The 16,624-nt window shown below is 52.6% G+C and overlaps 7 protein-coding genes across 7 annotated transcripts, besides 3 other annotated features; 5 read left to right on the forward strand and 2 right to left on the reverse strand.

Annotated features, from left to right (window-relative positions):
* Positions 1 to 987: 987 nt before the first annotated feature.
* On the forward strand, positions 988 to 3,556 carry EKO05_0008840 (Phosphate metabolism transcription protein; the record flags this gene model as incomplete). Its single annotated transcript, XM_059637402.1, has 8 exons — positions 988 to 1,003; positions 1,052 to 1,096; positions 1,156 to 1,531; positions 1,583 to 1,654; positions 1,720 to 1,843; positions 1,947 to 2,114; positions 2,169 to 2,444; positions 2,498 to 3,556. The coding sequence occupies 8 exons, from the start codon at positions 988 to 990 to the stop codon at positions 3,554 to 3,556; spliced, it is 2,136 nt and encodes a 711-aa protein (XP_059493385.1).
* Positions 3,557 to 4,306: 750 nt separating this feature from the next.
* Positions 4,307 to 4,334: a tandem repeat.
* Positions 4,335 to 4,498: 164 nt separating this feature from the next.
* EKO05_0008841 (uncharacterized protein) lies at positions 4,499 to 5,015 on the forward strand (the record flags this gene model as incomplete). The annotated part of the gene is made up of 3 exons (XM_038941717.2): positions 4,499 to 4,640; positions 4,694 to 4,934; positions 4,982 to 5,015. 3 exons carry the CDS (start codon positions 4,499 to 4,501, stop codon positions 5,013 to 5,015), a joined length of 417 nt encoding a protein of 138 aa, XP_038796368.2.
* A 350-nt stretch (positions 5,016 to 5,365) lies between these two features.
* On the reverse strand, positions 5,366 to 7,294 carry EKO05_0008842 (uncharacterized protein; the record flags this gene model as incomplete). The annotated part of the gene is made up of 6 exons (XM_059637403.1): positions 5,366 to 5,508; positions 5,561 to 6,331; positions 6,381 to 6,678; positions 6,807 to 6,854; positions 7,015 to 7,158; positions 7,211 to 7,294. 6 exons carry the CDS (start codon positions 7,292 to 7,294, stop codon positions 5,366 to 5,368), a joined length of 1,488 nt encoding a protein of 495 aa, XP_059493386.1.
* An 857-nt stretch (positions 7,295 to 8,151) lies between these two features.
* Positions 8,152 to 8,992, forward strand: EKO05_0008843 (Glutathione transferase; the record flags this gene model as incomplete). The annotated part of the gene is made up of 2 exons (XM_038941643.1): positions 8,152 to 8,296; positions 8,346 to 8,992. The coding sequence occupies 2 exons, from the start codon at positions 8,152 to 8,154 to the stop codon at positions 8,990 to 8,992; spliced, it is 792 nt and encodes a 263-aa protein (XP_038796370.1).
* A 210-nt stretch (positions 8,993 to 9,202) lies between these two features.
* Positions 9,203 to 10,101, reverse strand: EKO05_0008844 (ribosomal protein S7A; the record flags this gene model as incomplete). The annotated part of the gene is made up of 4 exons (XM_038941561.2): positions 9,203 to 9,566; positions 9,618 to 9,700; positions 9,875 to 9,952; positions 10,018 to 10,101. 4 exons carry the CDS (start codon positions 10,099 to 10,101, stop codon positions 9,203 to 9,205), a joined length of 609 nt encoding a protein of 202 aa, XP_038796371.2.
* Positions 9,760 to 9,797: a tandem repeat.
* Positions 10,102 to 10,593: 492 nt separating the features above from the next.
* EKO05_0008845 (uncharacterized protein) lies at positions 10,594 to 11,019 on the forward strand (the record flags this gene model as incomplete). The annotated part of the gene is made up of 1 exon (XM_059637404.1): positions 10,594 to 11,019. The coding sequence occupies one exon, from the start codon at positions 10,594 to 10,596 to the stop codon at positions 11,017 to 11,019; it is 426 nt and encodes a 141-aa protein (XP_059493387.1).
* A 2,691-nt stretch (positions 11,020 to 13,710) lies between these two features.
* Positions 13,711 to 13,763: a tandem repeat.
* Positions 13,764 to 15,062: 1,299 nt separating this feature from the next.
* On the forward strand, positions 15,063 to 16,409 carry EKO05_0008846 (ADP/ATP carrier protein; the record flags this gene model as incomplete). The annotated part of the gene is made up of 4 exons (XM_038941737.1): positions 15,063 to 15,103; positions 15,325 to 15,347; positions 15,467 to 15,543; positions 15,600 to 16,409. 4 exons carry the CDS (start codon positions 15,063 to 15,065, stop codon positions 16,407 to 16,409), a joined length of 951 nt encoding a protein of 316 aa, XP_038796373.1.
* Between the last annotated feature and the right edge of the window lie 215 nt (positions 16,410 to 16,624).

Here is a 16,624-nt window from a genome sequence, read left to right on the forward strand (position 1 = left end):
ACGGCTCCCGTCATTTGAGGCCCTGAGCCTTCGCTGACACACGACATGAGCAGGCCTGCGGAGTGGGTTACACAGAAGAAAGGATAATAGTCTTCGGTGTATATCACTTCGGCCGGGCATAGATCGTTGGGCAAAACGAATCCTCATTCGATGTCTTGGTAGGAGGCAAGGTCAAGTATAGCGTGGCAACCTTGAACGGAACATGTCAGCTCCGTTGATATCTATCGAGACAAAACCACCAGAGGAGCTGAAGAGGTTGTCTGCTGCTCAATTCGAGAACAGGGATTGATGCTTCTGACCGAACACCATCCTCGCCGGCCCGAGCTAGGGTCGTTGGACCTACTGTAGATAGCCGGCGAGTAAAGGCAAGTACCCAGCCAGTGACCGAGCAGAGATTCGCTGCATCTACCCGCCAGATGCACGACGTCGTTCACTCTGCGTGTAGCGCACGGGGGTCAGTACGAGTTGAGCGGGCTGTGCAGCACCGTTGTCAATTTGATCGCTGACGAACAGGGCATCTGGCCATTCATAGCAACAGAGTTTGCACGCTAGCCGAGGGTGAATATCATTCAATGCTGCTTGTGTAACGTGATGTATGCGGCGACGGGCATCTGCAATGCATGCTTTGTGTCTAAGGCGAATATGCGTGACATCTGCAGGATAGTGTGCATGACTGGCGTGTGAACGAGCCGCGGGGGACTAGCCGAGCGCGGTCCTCCACAGGGGCTGTCAATACACAAAGTGAGCCGTGTGGTAACATCCGCTCTCGATAGCGACCGATGAGATTTTCGATGAAGGGCACAGAACGTGGACAAGGGTGGACGAAGATGTGCGGGATGGCTAGTGGTCGTTGCCTCGCTTACTTAGCGACCCAAACGGGGCAGGCGCGGTGGGTGAAGTTGTAAACACCATGACGACGCGTTGGAGCGACCAACCGCTGGAGGGCAAAGACACCTCTCAGTAAACGCGTGGCGGAATGAAAACGTGATGCCATCCATCGCTGGTAAGGTCGTCGCTGCGTTGGGCGTATATCAAGCTAATATTGCGCCAGATGAGCTGCCTTCGCTCAGCGACGCGCTAGAGTCGTTGCATAAGGGTAGGCATCATGCTCAATGCGCATATGCGAGTGATGGCAGAGCTAATACCGTGCAACAGCGTCACGAACTCCCGCAAAGCAGCGAGCCGTGAAAGTATCCGGGGTGGTTGACACCATCTGCCGACACGCGTTTGCCGATGGTTTAGATGAGGATGCTCTTGAGACGGTCGTACACATTGCGGCAAGGAAGACTGAATTAGATCAAACGAGTGTAACAACGTTGGTCAAGAATCTGTATCCGGCGCAACGAGTATCTGGCCATGTCATTATTACTATCGTGGCTGCACTGGGCCAGGGCAAAGGCAAACCTGCACCAGGCACGCAGGATAGCCTTGTGAGGTGGCTTATATTGGTTCACGAGATCATCGATGATGCCAGTGTCCTCTCTCGACTATATGGCGTTCTTTTTGGGATGTTGGACACCATCAGTATTAGGTGCGGCACCCCACCGCGAACGTCTGCTCAGGCTGGGCTAACTTTGAGCAGGACATCTCTGTGTCACCTGCTGTCCTTGATCACTCGGAGGAAGCATGTGAAACCGTTCAGAATACAGCAACTGTAAGGATACTCCGTCCATTACGGCAACATCGTTCTACGACAGTATGGGCTGATCTACCTCTCAGACTTGAATTATCCCGCGGTCTTGGTAACGAACCTCCGCTTCAGGGTCTTCTCCGCGTTTACAAAGACTACTATCCGGACATCATCCTCGGAAACGCATCCACGAGCCGAAAGTCGTTTGCACCGGTAAGTCCCTGTCGATCCTGTGTAATGTCGGACGTGATGCGGGGATGTTCTTGCAAGGCTGCTGCATCATGTGTCACACCGTTTGCCTTTACTGATTGTGTAGCAACCTGATGCGGAGTGGCGAGCGAGGGTGTTGACAATCCGAGAGACTCTCACGGCAGCCGACACGTTCATATCTGAACAACACAACGGCTTCAAGGTCGCTCGGCACGGGCCAAAGAAGGCCATGGCATCAGGCATACCTGACGTTCACACCTATTTTGCCACCGAGGTACGACATCTCCATATTCCTATGGTGTGAATAGCCACTGACGTTACATGGTAGAGCTCCGTAACTCTCGAGGGCATTGATGACGTCCAGTCCTTTGTGGAGAGGCTGGACAGGATCGAGCCCCCTGGTCAGCTAATCTCTTTTCTGACAGATCCACTTCTACAGAAGTTTGTCGAGCTGAGACCAACTCCTATTTTGTCTGCACGAGCCGGGTTGTGGCTTGCGACCTGCCTCGAAGAGCAAGTCAATCTGGCTGGTCGCAATGCTGAGGATCTCGCCTTCTCGGCCAGATTGTTCGATGGACTTCTGAGACATGCACAGTATTCCAAGGTAAGTGTTACACAATCTCAGTTGTTGTCATCATCATACTCATCGTGTCGCAGACTCTGCTTCCCATGGTACCAATCTTCTTGAAGGAGTTCCTTTCAACCTGGAATGGCCACGAACATGCCGATGTTGTTCTTGCGCTGCTTGCGTACATTCCTGGGAACTCCTTCAAAGACCTATATTCCGAGTACTTCCTTATAGCTGAACAGATACTTTCGCGCGTCAGTCCGTCATCATGCACACTCCTGGTCAGCTTCTACACAACACTGCTTCAGCATCGCGTGTCAGCTCTCGCCCAGCAACGCCCCATACAGCATCAACCTGCACCCAGCTCTCCAGAGCAACATTTTGTGAAAGACCTCGTCGCACATGTCGCTACGTTCTCGACTTCTCTAGCTCTTTCGCTTCCGCCAGATGCGGGAGCCGAACTTACTTCCTCCATCCTTTCCTGCTGGGAGCTGCTTTCTACATCCTCAAAACCACATGTCATCCCCATCATACTCCCGCCGATGCATCTGATCTATCATTTGTTACAGAGCTCGTCAGCAGATGTGGTGTCCCGGATTTGCGGCATCATTGGCAATTACAAGCAAGCTTTCGACGAGCACCCTAGGCCAGTCAAACACTACTACCCTAGCGAAGTGACAGATGGACTGAACTGGTGCTTGCGCGACATTTACAACTTCTTCTGGGTAGCTCGTGGGCTTGTGGTAGCAGATCAGAAATCTGTCGGCATGCATTGTGACCCAGGTCTGCGCTCTTCGCTCAACGACTATCTGAGTGGACTAGACCGCGGGTACGCTATCGGTCATGCCTTTGGGTTATCGAATAATGCGTGGCTTGCGTCGATGTCTTCTGCAGCGTGGCATGCACTTGAGGAACAGGAAATCGACCGGGAAGGATACGATCGAGGTGGCATCAGGTGGCATAAAGGTCCAGTGAGTCAGCAAAGTCTGGCGATACTGAAGAATGGTGGTGTGAACGTGGACTGGGAAGGCGCGAGTGGATATAAAGTGTTCGTACTGAACTGGCTGGCAGAAAGAGGACTGGGAGGCCTCAGAGAGTTGATGTTCGCAACTGTCACAGATCTGAGAGCAGGACAGACCGGCAGCTGATGCCAAAGCGCAGCGCTGGACGAAGCACACCCCACATATTCCCTCTCAAACGTCATGTCATTCGTCAGTTCATCAGTCTTCCTAGCTAGCGCATTCTCCACGACATAGCAAGAGATGATCCTGGCATACTGTGAGTTGCGTGCAACGCGTATCGTCAGCCACAAGAAATCCTCGTACTTTTGGTGCCGATAGTGGAGCTATGGCTGAGCGCCGAAGTTGCCGACTTACCCTGTGTTTCCTTTCACACGACATCATGAACGAAGTCGTTAGGCTGTCACAAACTTGCTCAAAACCTAAGTTTGCAGAATTTGGACTCACTTCGAGCTCGCTGTAGATCGAGGTTCGGTCATCGTCACACCATCATGCGCGATCCAGACTACTTGGCTACGGAAATGTTTTGAAATCCTCAACTCATCGTGCATCTGATGCTCGAAGCACACGCCGACGGCTCTGCCTCCGCCATGATCAATTCATGACCTCATACCCAAACACGTACGCCAAAACCACGCGTCCAGCACGTTCAGGGAATGCAATCGGACTCTACACTACGACTACACTACGGGCAATGGCAAGGAGCCAGTTGCTAGGCTCGCATTAGCCCAGAGTGCATGCGCATAGCCTCAGACCCTGCAGTGCGTGGTAAACGTGGCTGACGTGCTTGCTCGGAGTCTGATAGGAGTAGAACACTTGATAGGAGAGACTGAAGATCCGGCTATATAAGTTATATATTCTTGCACAATACATTGAACTTTCAGTTCATTTGCATTCAGTCAGTTCAAACAGTCTCGCACAACCACACCAAAAACCCCATCACTCTTCTTCTGTACCAACCCAACCGCATCGAACATCGTCAAGATAATCTTGTCGCGCCTTCTCTTCCTAATCCTACGCGTCGCGCAGTTCGTCTTCGCAGCGGTCGTCCTCGGGCTCACTGCATACTTCATGTACGAACGCACTCGACACGGCGTCGGCCCCTTCGGACGCACCCTATTCGCGATCATCTGGGCCTCGCTCTCGATTCTGTTCCCGATCATCTGGATGATTCCCACAAAGTCAACCATGGCATTCTACGGCTCTGATCTGGGTGCGTGCACACCTTTATCCACAGCATAAGAGGTCCCAACTAACAACACCCAGTCTTCACAGCGGGTTGGGCCGCCGCATTCGCGCTCCTCGTGGGCTGGTTCGATGGCACAAACTGCGGCAGTGCGTGGTCTTGGGCTGGCATCAGCTTGTCGCGCGGCAATCACTGTGGTCAGTGGCGCGCGGCGCAGGCCTTTTCTTTCCTGAGCTTGGTCGTGTGGTTCACGACTTTCGTGCTGGGCGTTGTTACGTACTACCGCTTGGCTTGCCAGCCTGTAGTGAATGAAGGCCCTGGGTAAGTGATGTGTGGTTCTGATGGGATGGGGGCTGACGATGGTGTAGGAAGAGCTTTGGCGGTCGCCGCTCGCGCGTTTGAGTGGGGTAAGGAGTAACTAGCAGAGCGATTGTGCGAGGCAGTTCGGAGTCTTGAGAGGGGTTTTATAGTTCGATTGCGTCTGTTGAAGGCTGTGTTGTTTTGTGTCATGTTCTGAGTATGTATACGAAGATGATGATTGCGTTCCAGCGAGTGAAGTTGAAAGTCAAACCAACACGAAAAGCACCACATTAATGATGTTCGAACTTGTTCTTGTAGTTCTCGTGCACCGCTGTCATTAGTCAGTGCAACGCTCTGGGTGCGAATGTAGACAGCACAGAGATACAATTAGAATTTCGGTTTGCGAGCGCGATATGTTCAATTATCTGTCCTTACTCGATATGAAGCCATGCTTATGGTGAGTATTCCTCTTTCCCATTCCTGTCGACCCTCACATATTTCTGCCTGTCCATTCCGTGTGTTGCACGCAAATGACATGTGTTCCCGTAGCGGCAGTTGCCAAAGTCGCGCTCATTGGCGCACTGATGCCCCAAGTCTAGTTTCAATCAGTGGTCGTTCGGATTAACGCAATTAGAATAAAAGCTCACAGCAGTCTATGTCTTCGCAGTATCTGTTGCTGCAAGCCAAGCTTCGGGCTTTGTATCGTAGCGCGTTTTGCTCACCCAAGCTAAGCTTCGGTTCATGCTGAAAGTGGCAGAATTTGCCCTGAGTGCAAGAACCACCCAGATGAAAGTTGTTGCACATCTTCTTGCCGTTCTTCATGCGACCATCAAGACCCTCTGCTGATGCACGGTCGCGTGGTGGAAGTGGTTCGTCGAGCCTTTCATCGTTTCTGTTGAAATAAGCGAATTTCTTTTTGGAATTTGCCCTGCCGTTGGCAGTCGGTGCAATCGAGATGCTGTCCGTACGCTCAGTCCCTACTTTGCCAACACTAGCCCAAGTGGAGTCTTCACTCGACTCGGTCGCTGACACAGATGGTGCTGGCGTGCTAGGTGACGAACTGATAACTGGTGGGACCACGGACGCTGTAGGTGGCGTCCGGTTCGCCAGTGAGCGCACCACAAGGGGAGACTGGGTAGGTGGTGGCGGGTTCTGTGCTGCAGACATGGCAGTGTTTATCGCAGGAGCGGACTCCGGCAGAGGCTCGCTCCTGAAGACATTCTCGAAGTTGGCACGCTTGAAGTTGGGCAATTCAGCAAAGCCTCGGTAGGCAGGCGTAGACTCTAGCAAGGTGATGCGGCCAGCTTTAGCTTCGTTGTGTTTGAACTGATCGAGGTTTAAGAGGTAGCCGGCGTCATGACAACCACCGAAGATGATGTGTCGGCAAGTGGGGTTGTCGCTGAACGTACGCAGCATTTCTACTAGGCTATCAGGTCATAACAGCCTTCCTTGAGCCTTTGGACATACCTTTAATCTTGTGGTCGGCTCGTTCCTTGCCCTGGCCGACATCAATAATACTAAATAGGGGCTGGTTGACGCTGAAGCGCTGAGCAAAGGTCCGAAGCTCCTGGGGATGGCGCAGAAGTCCGACCTGTTGCAGCTTGAACGCGAGTTTATCGAGGCTTAGGTAGATCTGGACCATGACAGGCCAATTCCCTGAATTGGTGTATAGGGAGGAGATGTGATTATGGATAGCAAGGTGTAGACGAGAAGCAGCCTCTGAACCACCATCACCAGCAGCCGCATGAAGCAAAGTATCTTGAAACTTTCGAATGGTCAGAGTTCTGCTCAACAGGCAGAAATGGTTGCCGTATAGGACAGGGCGTAGCTACATGTCTAGCAGTATCTGGCTCGACGTACTAGAGAGAGTGTATGAAAGACTGGAGCACTTACAATAGCGCCATCTCCGTCGATGAGAGCAAGGACAAACGAGCTGGCGTCCTGCAGTGATATATCAGCACGAGTGTCTGCAGTGCTTAAGGTTCATGTCTGCATTACATAGAATTCAGAGGTATGCACCATACACTAAATGCGTGGAAGCCATCCATGGGACGCGACGACAAGGGTAGATAGAGAAGCAAGTCACGTCTATAGAACTTACCAGCTGACGGTCACGTCCGCCTACGACCCTTTGCGCCTCCTCAACCCTATTTTGGTAGTTTCGTCGATTGTCTCTTTCGCTCAAGTAGTCGCTCTTCAACTCGTCATGTTCCCGTAAGAGGCTCGAGAACTTTTCAATAAGTTCCTGCGCACGTCAGTGTTTTTTCAAATTTTTCTTGCACTGAAGCTTCGCTCACATTAACGAGAGTCTCTCTAGCATGGTCAGCAGCTCGGAAGCTGTCCATTTGCCTTAGATAGTCGTTAAGATCGTAGTCGGCCATGGTGAGAAGTCCGACCATGAGATTGTGCAATGTGCCTAGACCCAGCTTCTGCGTAGATGTCGCTGGAGTCTACGCGTAACAATCTCAGGCAACGGCGAACTCTTGCCGTGTCAGAAAATGCACTAGCCACATGCAGGAGAAAGTGGGGTAGATCAGCAGCGACACGAGGAAGTCAAGAGCAAAAGTGTGCGGATACTATCCTATATCCAAGCAAACAAACACTGGCACAGTCTGACGAGGCGCAGTCTTCTCCGCATTGGAGTCGCGGTGGTGCGGGGCACAGGCGAGCGTATCGCCAGGCCGGGACGTGGCATACGAAGGGACACTCAGCCCACCAACTCATGCAGCTGGTGGTGCCGTATCAGCAACGAGCACGAAGCTGACGGGGCTTTCGGAAGCTTCGAGCCACTCACCGGTTCATTTTGCATGCAGTATGTCGCTCGGACATGGTTTTATTGCTTCCACGACGCTCATCGTTCGGGACGATGGTACATGCTTACTCTACTGCAAGTATGGAGCTTGAAAGAAGCCGCAGCAACTGTGCACAAGGATGAAAAGTAACGATGACGTCACAGCCCTTGTTTCAAGTGAGGAGTCCGAGATACAACGCGCGAGACAGAAACACAGTCGCTGTCGACCGTGATTAACGCCGAACAAGTCCGGCCGGAAAACCCCACAATGCACAATGACGTTGAATAAAGATCATCATCTCGACAGCTATAAGCTTACAGAAGGGAGCTGCTAGCAGCCCATCATTGCTCAGCAGTCAATTCAGCCTCGACTGCAAGCTTCGAATCAGCATACTACGTATCTTGATCTTCCGTCCCAGAATAGCTTCCACGTGTCACTTCACCACCATGGCCTCCCACAAGAAAGCTCGCACCAACCCACCGTATGAGCTCCTCTACTGGCCCGGCATGCCAGGACGCGGCGAGTTCATTCGTCTCGCCTTCGAGGCCGCAGGAGTATCTTACCAAGACACCGCCAACGAGTCTGAAGACGGTGCGTACCAGCTCCTTCACAGCGACCAGGACGCTCTGACGCCTCGCAGGGATCAAAGCAGTAACGTCTCTCATCGACGCCTCCTCCACCGGCACCGACGGCAACCCACCGCCCTTTGCGCCACCCGCGCTGCGCATCCCCGGCGAAGGACCAGACGGCAAGCCGCTGCTGATCTACCAAACCCCCTCGATTCTCTCCTACCTTGGCGACAGGCTCGACCTCGCTGGCGCCAACGAGGCAGAGAAGTCCTGGATTCTCTCGCACACGCTCACTGCGCTTGACCTCAACAACGAGGCGCACGACACGCATCACCCTATCGCCGTCGGCAAATACTACGAAGACCAGAAGGAGGAGAGCTTGAAAAAGGCGACGGACTTTAGGGAGGCGAGGATCCCCAAGTTCCTGGGCTTCTTCGAGAGAGTGTTGAAGGGCAATGAGGAGAAGGGACAGGGAAAGTATCTGGTAGGTGGGAAGCTAAGTTATGCCGATACGACGCTGTGGCACGTGTTGGACGGGTTGCTGTTTGCGTTTCCCAAAGAGATGAAGGCCAGGAAGGGCGAGTTTGAGCTGCTGTTTGGGACCTTTTATGCCAGTGTCAAGGAGGCGAGTGGGGTCAAGGAATACTTAGCAAGCGACCGGAGGAAGCCGTTCAGCATGTGCGTGTTTAGACATTATCCTGAACTTGACCGTCAATAGATGGCGTGTCAGCGGGTGTGATGACACAGGGAGGGGGAATTGACCATCACAAGAAAAGAAATCAATTGCAGTGGTATCTTGAAAGGGGTGCCCATCGCGGGCTCATATCGTCTCATTCCATTTTGATGCCGGATACATGATGCATTTCCGAAGCCGTACTCCTGATCCGTGTGATGCCCAGGCTAAACAAAACAACCGACCGCCGTACGTCTAGTACTCAGCAGCGGACTGGGGGAACTCGAAGTTGACGCCCTTGCCAGTGAGGCGCTTGTAAACCTCGGAGTAGGTGTCGAGCCTGTAGTCAACACCGCCACGCTCCTTCTCGTCGAGAACGACCTTGAGGACCTTGGAGCCGTCCTCGCGGGTGCGGAGGCGCTTACCGACGATCTCGACGGGGTAGACGAGGTCGGACAGGATGGCGTCGTGGACAGCGGTGAGAGTCCTGGACTGGGGGCGCTTCTGGGTCTGGCTGGTGCGGGACCTGTTGGAGCGCTTGGGGCGGGGCAAGATGCGGCGGGAAGCAACGATCAGGACGTGGCGGTCGGAGAACTTCTTCTCGAGCTCACGGGTGAGACTGGGGAGATTAGCACGTGCTCGGCACATGTTGCAGATTTGGTGTGCTTACCGCTGCTGGGCCTTGTGCCAGCCCTGGAGGAGAGGGACGGGGACGAAGATGACAATAGCCTTGCGTCCGTGACCAACCTCGATCTAAGAATCCTGGTGTCAGCCAATTGTGCTGCCCAGTGCCCGCCGCCTCTTCGATCAAAGTATGGGTATGGGTATGGGTATGGGTGTGGGTGTGGGTGTGTATGCGTCTGTGTGCGTCTGTGTGCGTCTGTGGTGCGAGCGCGTCGGGGCGCTGCAGGTGGAGGCTTATCTTACCTCGCGGGCAGAGACAAACTGCAGAGGACGCAGGGAGCTCTTCAGGTCGGGGACATTGTTCTCGAGGTCAGTCAACGCCTGCGCCATTGTTAGTCGTGCGCTCGCATGCCAGTGCCAGAGGGCAATGGGGGACGGGAACTTGCGTTGGCGATGCTGGTCTCGATCTCGGAAGGGCTCTGCCTCGAGGGGCTGTTGGGCGCGATCTTGTTCAGTGCGTTGGCAGACATGTCGGCGGCTGGCGAGGTTAGTGGTCGGCTGGTCGAAGGAAAGTCGAGGTTGTTCTTCACCGGCCGAACTTGAATTCTGCGCTTGGCGTGGGAGAATAAGCGAAGGAGCCATCGCTAGCGCACATCACTAGCGCGGACGACCTGGACAGTGGAACACCATCGTTCGATCACGTCTCGAGCACCTGTATCAGCACGTGCTCAAGGGCAACAAGGGTTACTTCAATCGTCTGCAGTCGATTCTCCGAGGCGACCAGAAGCTGTGGTTGCTGTCCATCTCCCACAACAACGCCCAGTGGTCCAGCAATCTCTTCTCCACCGTCACCAACCAGCCCGCATCGCCCACAGCTTTCGAAGCAGCAGTAGTCAACAAGCTGCAGACCTTCATCCTCTTCCGTGCTTCATCGGAGACCGCTACAGCCATTCGAATCACAATGGCTCAGGATTTCGCTGGTCAGGTGCACTACAACCGGCTGCCCAACAAGTGGCTCCTGGATGCAACCGATGAGTCCATCACCATATCTGAATCCTTCCGTTCCATCACTGATATCCCTACTGTCCACCTCCATGCTGAGCAGCCATTTCAGGACTGTAGTGATTATGAACTTCGCATATTTGCTGGTCCGCACTTCGAATCTATATCAGCTACATCTGATGCCACAAAGGTCAAGACCAACAAGATTATCGTCAAAGCCGCATCCGATGACAAAGCTGGCAGCTCGGATAGAGATTGTGATTGCAAATTTCACGATTTACCCTGGTCCGTTGCACACTTGTATCCGTCAAGTAATGTTGTACTATGATTCTTATGGTCGCTCTCAAATCTACAGTCATCGGTCGTTCATCATCTTCGGCTGCTCTGATCCTGTCCTACGTAAAGCCTTGATCGCCGACGATGAAGTTTGCAAAGAGATGGCGTGACGTGTTTCGCCCTTGATGTAACTAATTGAGGACAGGGAAGATCAAGGATACCAGAAAGCTTTTGCAGAGACCTGTGTGGCTATAGCCACCACGACAAACAAGTCTCGGCAACAAAAACGAAAGCTGTTTGACGATTTCAATCCACACGTCCCACTGCAGGTGCTGGGTGTCTCTGGTGACAATGGTTTTGTCGACTACATTGCCTTTGTCTCTCTCGGTCTCAAGTCCATTCGTACTCACGCAAGAAGCACAAAAGAGATTAGGATAACTTTCGTATCTGCTCCAACAATGTAGATCGAACTTCGCAGTAATACGAGTGCCCGGTTCAACTCAATCGACTACAGCTCAAACTCCACGAGCTTCGGCATCACGACCAAGTATCTGCTATGCAAACACCTGCATGGTGTCCAATCATGTCTCTACCCGAGCTCTGCTCCTGGTTCTTTCCGCATTGATCAGCTGGGAGCTTACAAGGACTGTCTTGTGGTGGTGCATGGGTTATACAGCACGACTGAACGGCATTTTTGCACACTCAGTTTTATCCGCGCAGATTGGTTACTCTACCACCACCATGTCCTGCGAACGACTGGACTACAGCAGGACGACGATGCGGAGCTCAATATCTACACACCGAGCGGGACTGTACCAGCAGGCACCGATTATGCAGCTGACTGAGCTCTCTTGTATTCGTCAAACCAATCTTTGTACCGCAAGTCTTTGCTCCTGAGGCTTCTGAAGCCACCGTTCAATTCTGGAACTGGAGGGATCGGCGAATTGGAACGCACTGATGCCAATGCTTTCGTATACATATCGTATTACAAATCATAGTGAAATATCTGTATTCTCCAACAATATCTCCAACAACAGATATTCAATGTATCTTCTCACTGCAGTCAGCGTTACAGCGCTTCTGAGCGGAGCGATCTGGTCGCAAATGAAACGATTGGGTTGACGATATTCGCGATTGCTGACTACTGTTCAGTCTTGTATTCGTCAATGGAGCCTGAGATCTATCAACTTCCGGACCGTGAACTCTTGCAGCCACCGCTTTTCTTCAATTTGGTGGTAGTGGACACTCGCAGGGTAGAACGAACTTGCAGTCTTGATATACCGTTGAAGAGTTTGTATTCGTCAAAGCAATTTGAGATTCATTCATCTTCTATCTGACAGCTACTGCAGTCACCTTTAATTCTTCACTTTAGTGAGATTGGAACCTCGTGAAACATACTGACTTACCATCCTCCAATACTGTTGATGATCTTGTATTCGTCAAGAAAAATTGAGTTTATCCATCGTCAATTCGTGGGGTCCTGTGGCCATCTTTGTTTCTTCAATTTGCTGATTTTAGACGCTCGTGAAAGATACACCGACTTTCAATGTTTGCATACTGTTGAAGATCTTGTATTTGTCGAATCTATCTGTAACCGACAATTCTTCAATTCGCAAGCCACTGTGACCACCGCACATTTCTCAATTCTGCAGTGTTGGCAGCTCGTGAGTATCACACCAATCCATGAGTCTTGAGCACTGTTAAAGCTTTCAAGGTCTTGTATCCACCAAGGCAACCCAAGGTCTGCGAATCTTCGGTCCATCGACAACCGCAGCCACCACACGTTCCTCATCCCGGGGATTCGCACCGATTCACGATTCACCATCCGCGATTCTCAGAAATTGCTCAAAGATTTGTATCCCTCAAGACAATGCTCAGCCTTCCATTTTTGCATACTTGGACTACTGCAGCCACCGCACGATACCATTCCGGTGAATTAGCGACTAATGGAAGCCTTACCAATACTATCCCTCGCATACATGTATCCTCAAGCTTCGCTCATCCTGTTCTTAATGCCATGCCTCTCCTGGTTGTATCCACCGTGATAGACCCAAGGCCATCGCCGCACAGACACAGCGTCTCACTCCCATTCCGCAATTGTCGGAAAGGCCGTCATGAAGGCACAGACATTGATTCTTCGTTTCACCTGTAGCCAACAAGTTAAGCTATCTCATTTTACCTTGCGCCCACGGCGTACTCGAAGCCATCATGATTCTAGTCCGCAGAATGTTCATGCAAAATTAGTCTTGGCTGTGATCATCAGCAGTGTCCCTGAGCAAAGGGAGTACTAGAAAGAGGCGGCCAGTCCACTAGATTTGGCTGGAGTCGATCAGGCAGATACACACTCGAAGACTCAACGCGGGAGCGTAGTGTAGCGAGTGGAGACAAGTGGCGCACGCTAAGCCGGTGAGCTAGCGGGGCGCAAGCAGATCCCGGGTGAACTGCTCAGTCACAGCTCGGCTGCTCTTGCACTAGTGGTAATTCCACGACTGTTGATTGTGCAGTCAAGGGTCGAGTGTGAACGAGCTAGTTGTGACGTTGCTACTGCGTTGTGCGGAGAGGGGGTTGAATTAGATATCATCGACATCACCACAGTTGAACACGTATCGTGCGTCGCTCAAGGACGTTGAATTGACCAGCAGGAAGAAGATCCTTCGCAGAATCGGCTCAAGAGACATGAGCTTCACAGAGGAATTCTTTTTGTCCCTTCTCCTTTGCCAGATATTGCCCTTCCCTTCGCAGAACATCATCGTTGTATATTCGTATCGACTCTCGTTTGGGCGGAGTATTTCGATGCTGGTAGGATCGTCCACAAATAATGAGTAAGGACTCGACTAATTGTTCAGGCTTTGGATGTGGATGTTGCGTTGCTCTGGCGTTGGCGTTGGCTATTGATTCGTGCGTTCGTGTTGGCTGCTAGTAAGTGCTTGCGTTCCAAGACTAGTGAGCAGTGTGCGATTGCTGCAGAACCAAACATATTGTGCGATTGAGCTGAAGTACCACACCTTTACGATGTTACCATGAATCTACAAAGCCTCATAAAGAGTGGTTGTTGTTGTGCTGCAAAGCTAGGACACATGGTTCGCGGTGTTCAAGTGTAAAGTACGCTCAGTGCCCTGTTTGTCAGACGAATAATTCTCATGGAAATGCCACCGGTCTTGAACTGTAGGGGTCGTGGGTTGGGAAACCGAAGAAGTCGTATTGTGAAGAATTCCCCCTGGCTGACTTCGGCATGTCTTATCGGTGATGACGACCGTGGCGGAGTCTACGGTCGCGTGCGTTGTATCGGCGTGCACTCCGTTCGTGCATGGAAACAGTGGGTGCCAGAAGATGGTTCCAGGATCGAGATATGGTTGGGCCTTGTGCGACGGCAAGAGCTGTGTCGGTCACATTGGCCTGACAGCAAAGCGCAGCATGCTTGGATTCTCGCTGCCGAGCAGCTCTGCTCGAACAGCTTCCGGAGATGCCGCATCGCAGAAACAGCATCGCCGGCGCGGCCTCAGATCCAGAAGCACCTGGGCAACGGCGAACCACGGTCCTTTCAACAAACGGGGGCCGGGCCACGAATTTTCCATCATCTCGCACCTCATTGGCCCGGCCTTCCCGAAATTGCCCGACCTTGTTGGCAGCGGAAAAGCGCTCAGGGCGGACCCTTTGAAAAGGAGCAGTGCTGCGAAGCGCACAGCGTTCGGTGTGGATTCACGCTTGAAAAGGCATCTGGACACATGTGAAGCCCCAGTTTCCCTTCTCCCAGCGCCGCAGCCGCCAGATGGCAGTGCGTGCACAGCTGTGCTGGAGAGCTTCCATGTTGTGGCTGCTACAGCAACGCCTGTGGATGCTCCCTTGAGACAGGTGAGATAGCGAACATTGGCAGCACCCTGCAGCTCCAGAGGCTCTCAACATGCAGTGAACGTGCAGCTCAAGTGAGGCTGTTTGAACAGCTAGAGCCAGTGAGTCGCCTTGCATGTTGTTCTGTCTTCTGCTGTTCTGTTTTCTGCTGTTCTGAAAACATACATGGCTTCCCCGAGGCATCGAAGAGGTCCCGGAGCAGCGGCGGCCTGAGCGCTCTTGGCGGCGCTAGCGTGCTTCTCCATTGAAAATCTGCATCGCCAACTGCTTTAATAGCTTCCCTTCCCCAACCCTTAACTTCATCCCCTTCATTCCCTCTCTGCATCAAACAAACACAGTGATTAACGTCAATCACGTGTCCAAAATGTCTTCCGAAAACGTTGATAAAAGTTTCATGGGTTTACCGTACGTCATCTTCTCTCAGCAATAGCCAGCTTTTCAGTTTCAGCTGTACCGGATCAGCGACTTGCGCAACTTTTATCTCAATGGCATCCGTCGCCCCTGCCCCTGCAGAGTAACGATGCCACGAAGATGAACTTGACGAGCGCTGAGAAGATGCCAGCTGTCTGACGGTTTGCTTATCGCTTGGTCTCCATCGCAAACAAACAAGGCTAACATGCATCCAGCGGCTTCGTGGTCGACTTCCTGAGTACGTCTCATCAATGCACCGACGGATTTCATCAAGTTTGAAGGCCAATGGCTACCAGGCTTAATGGGACCTTGTCGTGCAAACTTTCTCTGAAGATGCAGCTACTAACCTCCTATCAGTGGGTGGTGTCTCCGCCGCCGTCTCGAAGACCGCTGCCGCCCCCATCGAGCGTGTCAAGCTCCTCATCCAGAACCAGGTATGCATCAGTCATAACACTCTTCACCAGAGACAATTGTCTAACGCTTCTTGCAGGATGAGATGCTGAAGTCCGGCCGTCTCGACCGCAAGTACGACGGTATCGTCGAGTGCTTCAAGCGCACTGCCTCCAACGAGGGTGTCCTCTCCCTCTGGCGTGGTAACACTGCCAACGTCATCCGTTACTTCCCCACCCAGGCCCTCAACTTCGCTTTCCGCGACACATACAAGTCCATGTTCGCCTACAAGAAGGAGCGTGACGGTTACGCCAAGTGGATGGCCGGTAACTTGGCCTCGGGTGGTGCCGCTGGTGCCACTTCCCTCCTTTTCGTCTACTCTCTCGACTACGCCCGTACCCGTCTCGCCAACGACGCCAAGTCCGCCAAGAAGGGTGGTGAGCGCCAGTTCAACGGTCTCGTAGACGTCTACAAGAAGACCCTCGCTTCCGACGGTATCGGTGGTCTTTACCGTGGTTTCATGCCCTCCGTTGCTGGTATCGTTGTCTACCGTGGTCTGTACTTCGGTATGTACGACTCGATCAAGCCTGTCCTCCTTACCGGTAACCTCGAGGGTAACTTCCTTGCCTCTTTCGCTCTTGGTTGGGCCGTCACCACCGGTGCCGGTATCGCCTCTTACCCTCTCGACACCATCCGCCGTCGTATGATGATGACCTCCGGTGAGGCCGTCAAGTACTCTGGCACCATGGATGCTGCTCGCCAGATCGTCGCCGCTGAGGGCATCAAGTCCCTGTTCAAGGGTGCTGGTGCCAACATCCTCCGTGGTGTTGCTGGTGCCGGTGTCCTGTCCATCTACGACCAGGCCCAGCTCCTCATGTTCGGCAAGAAGTTCAAGGGTGGATCCGGTTAAGCGCCTTCCCTCTTCCTTCGATACCCCAAAACGAGTTCATGTGGTGGAAGTAGCTAATCGCGGCGCGAGGGGCCGAGCTGTGTGTAGAGGTGAATGATGAGCACATCAAGCCCGTCACGGAAAGCACGACCCGGTGGTAAAACACCTTGTACTTTACTTTACCCTGTACTACTCGTCATATCCGGCTTGCATTGCTTTGTCCATTTACCCCTTTC

The sequence above is a fragment of the Ascochyta rabiei genome, chromosome 15 (genome assembly GCF_004011695.2).
Source record: "Ascochyta rabiei chromosome 15, complete sequence".
NCBI classification, from domain to species: domain Eukaryota; kingdom Fungi; phylum Ascomycota; class Dothideomycetes; order Pleosporales; family Didymellaceae; genus Ascochyta; species Ascochyta rabiei.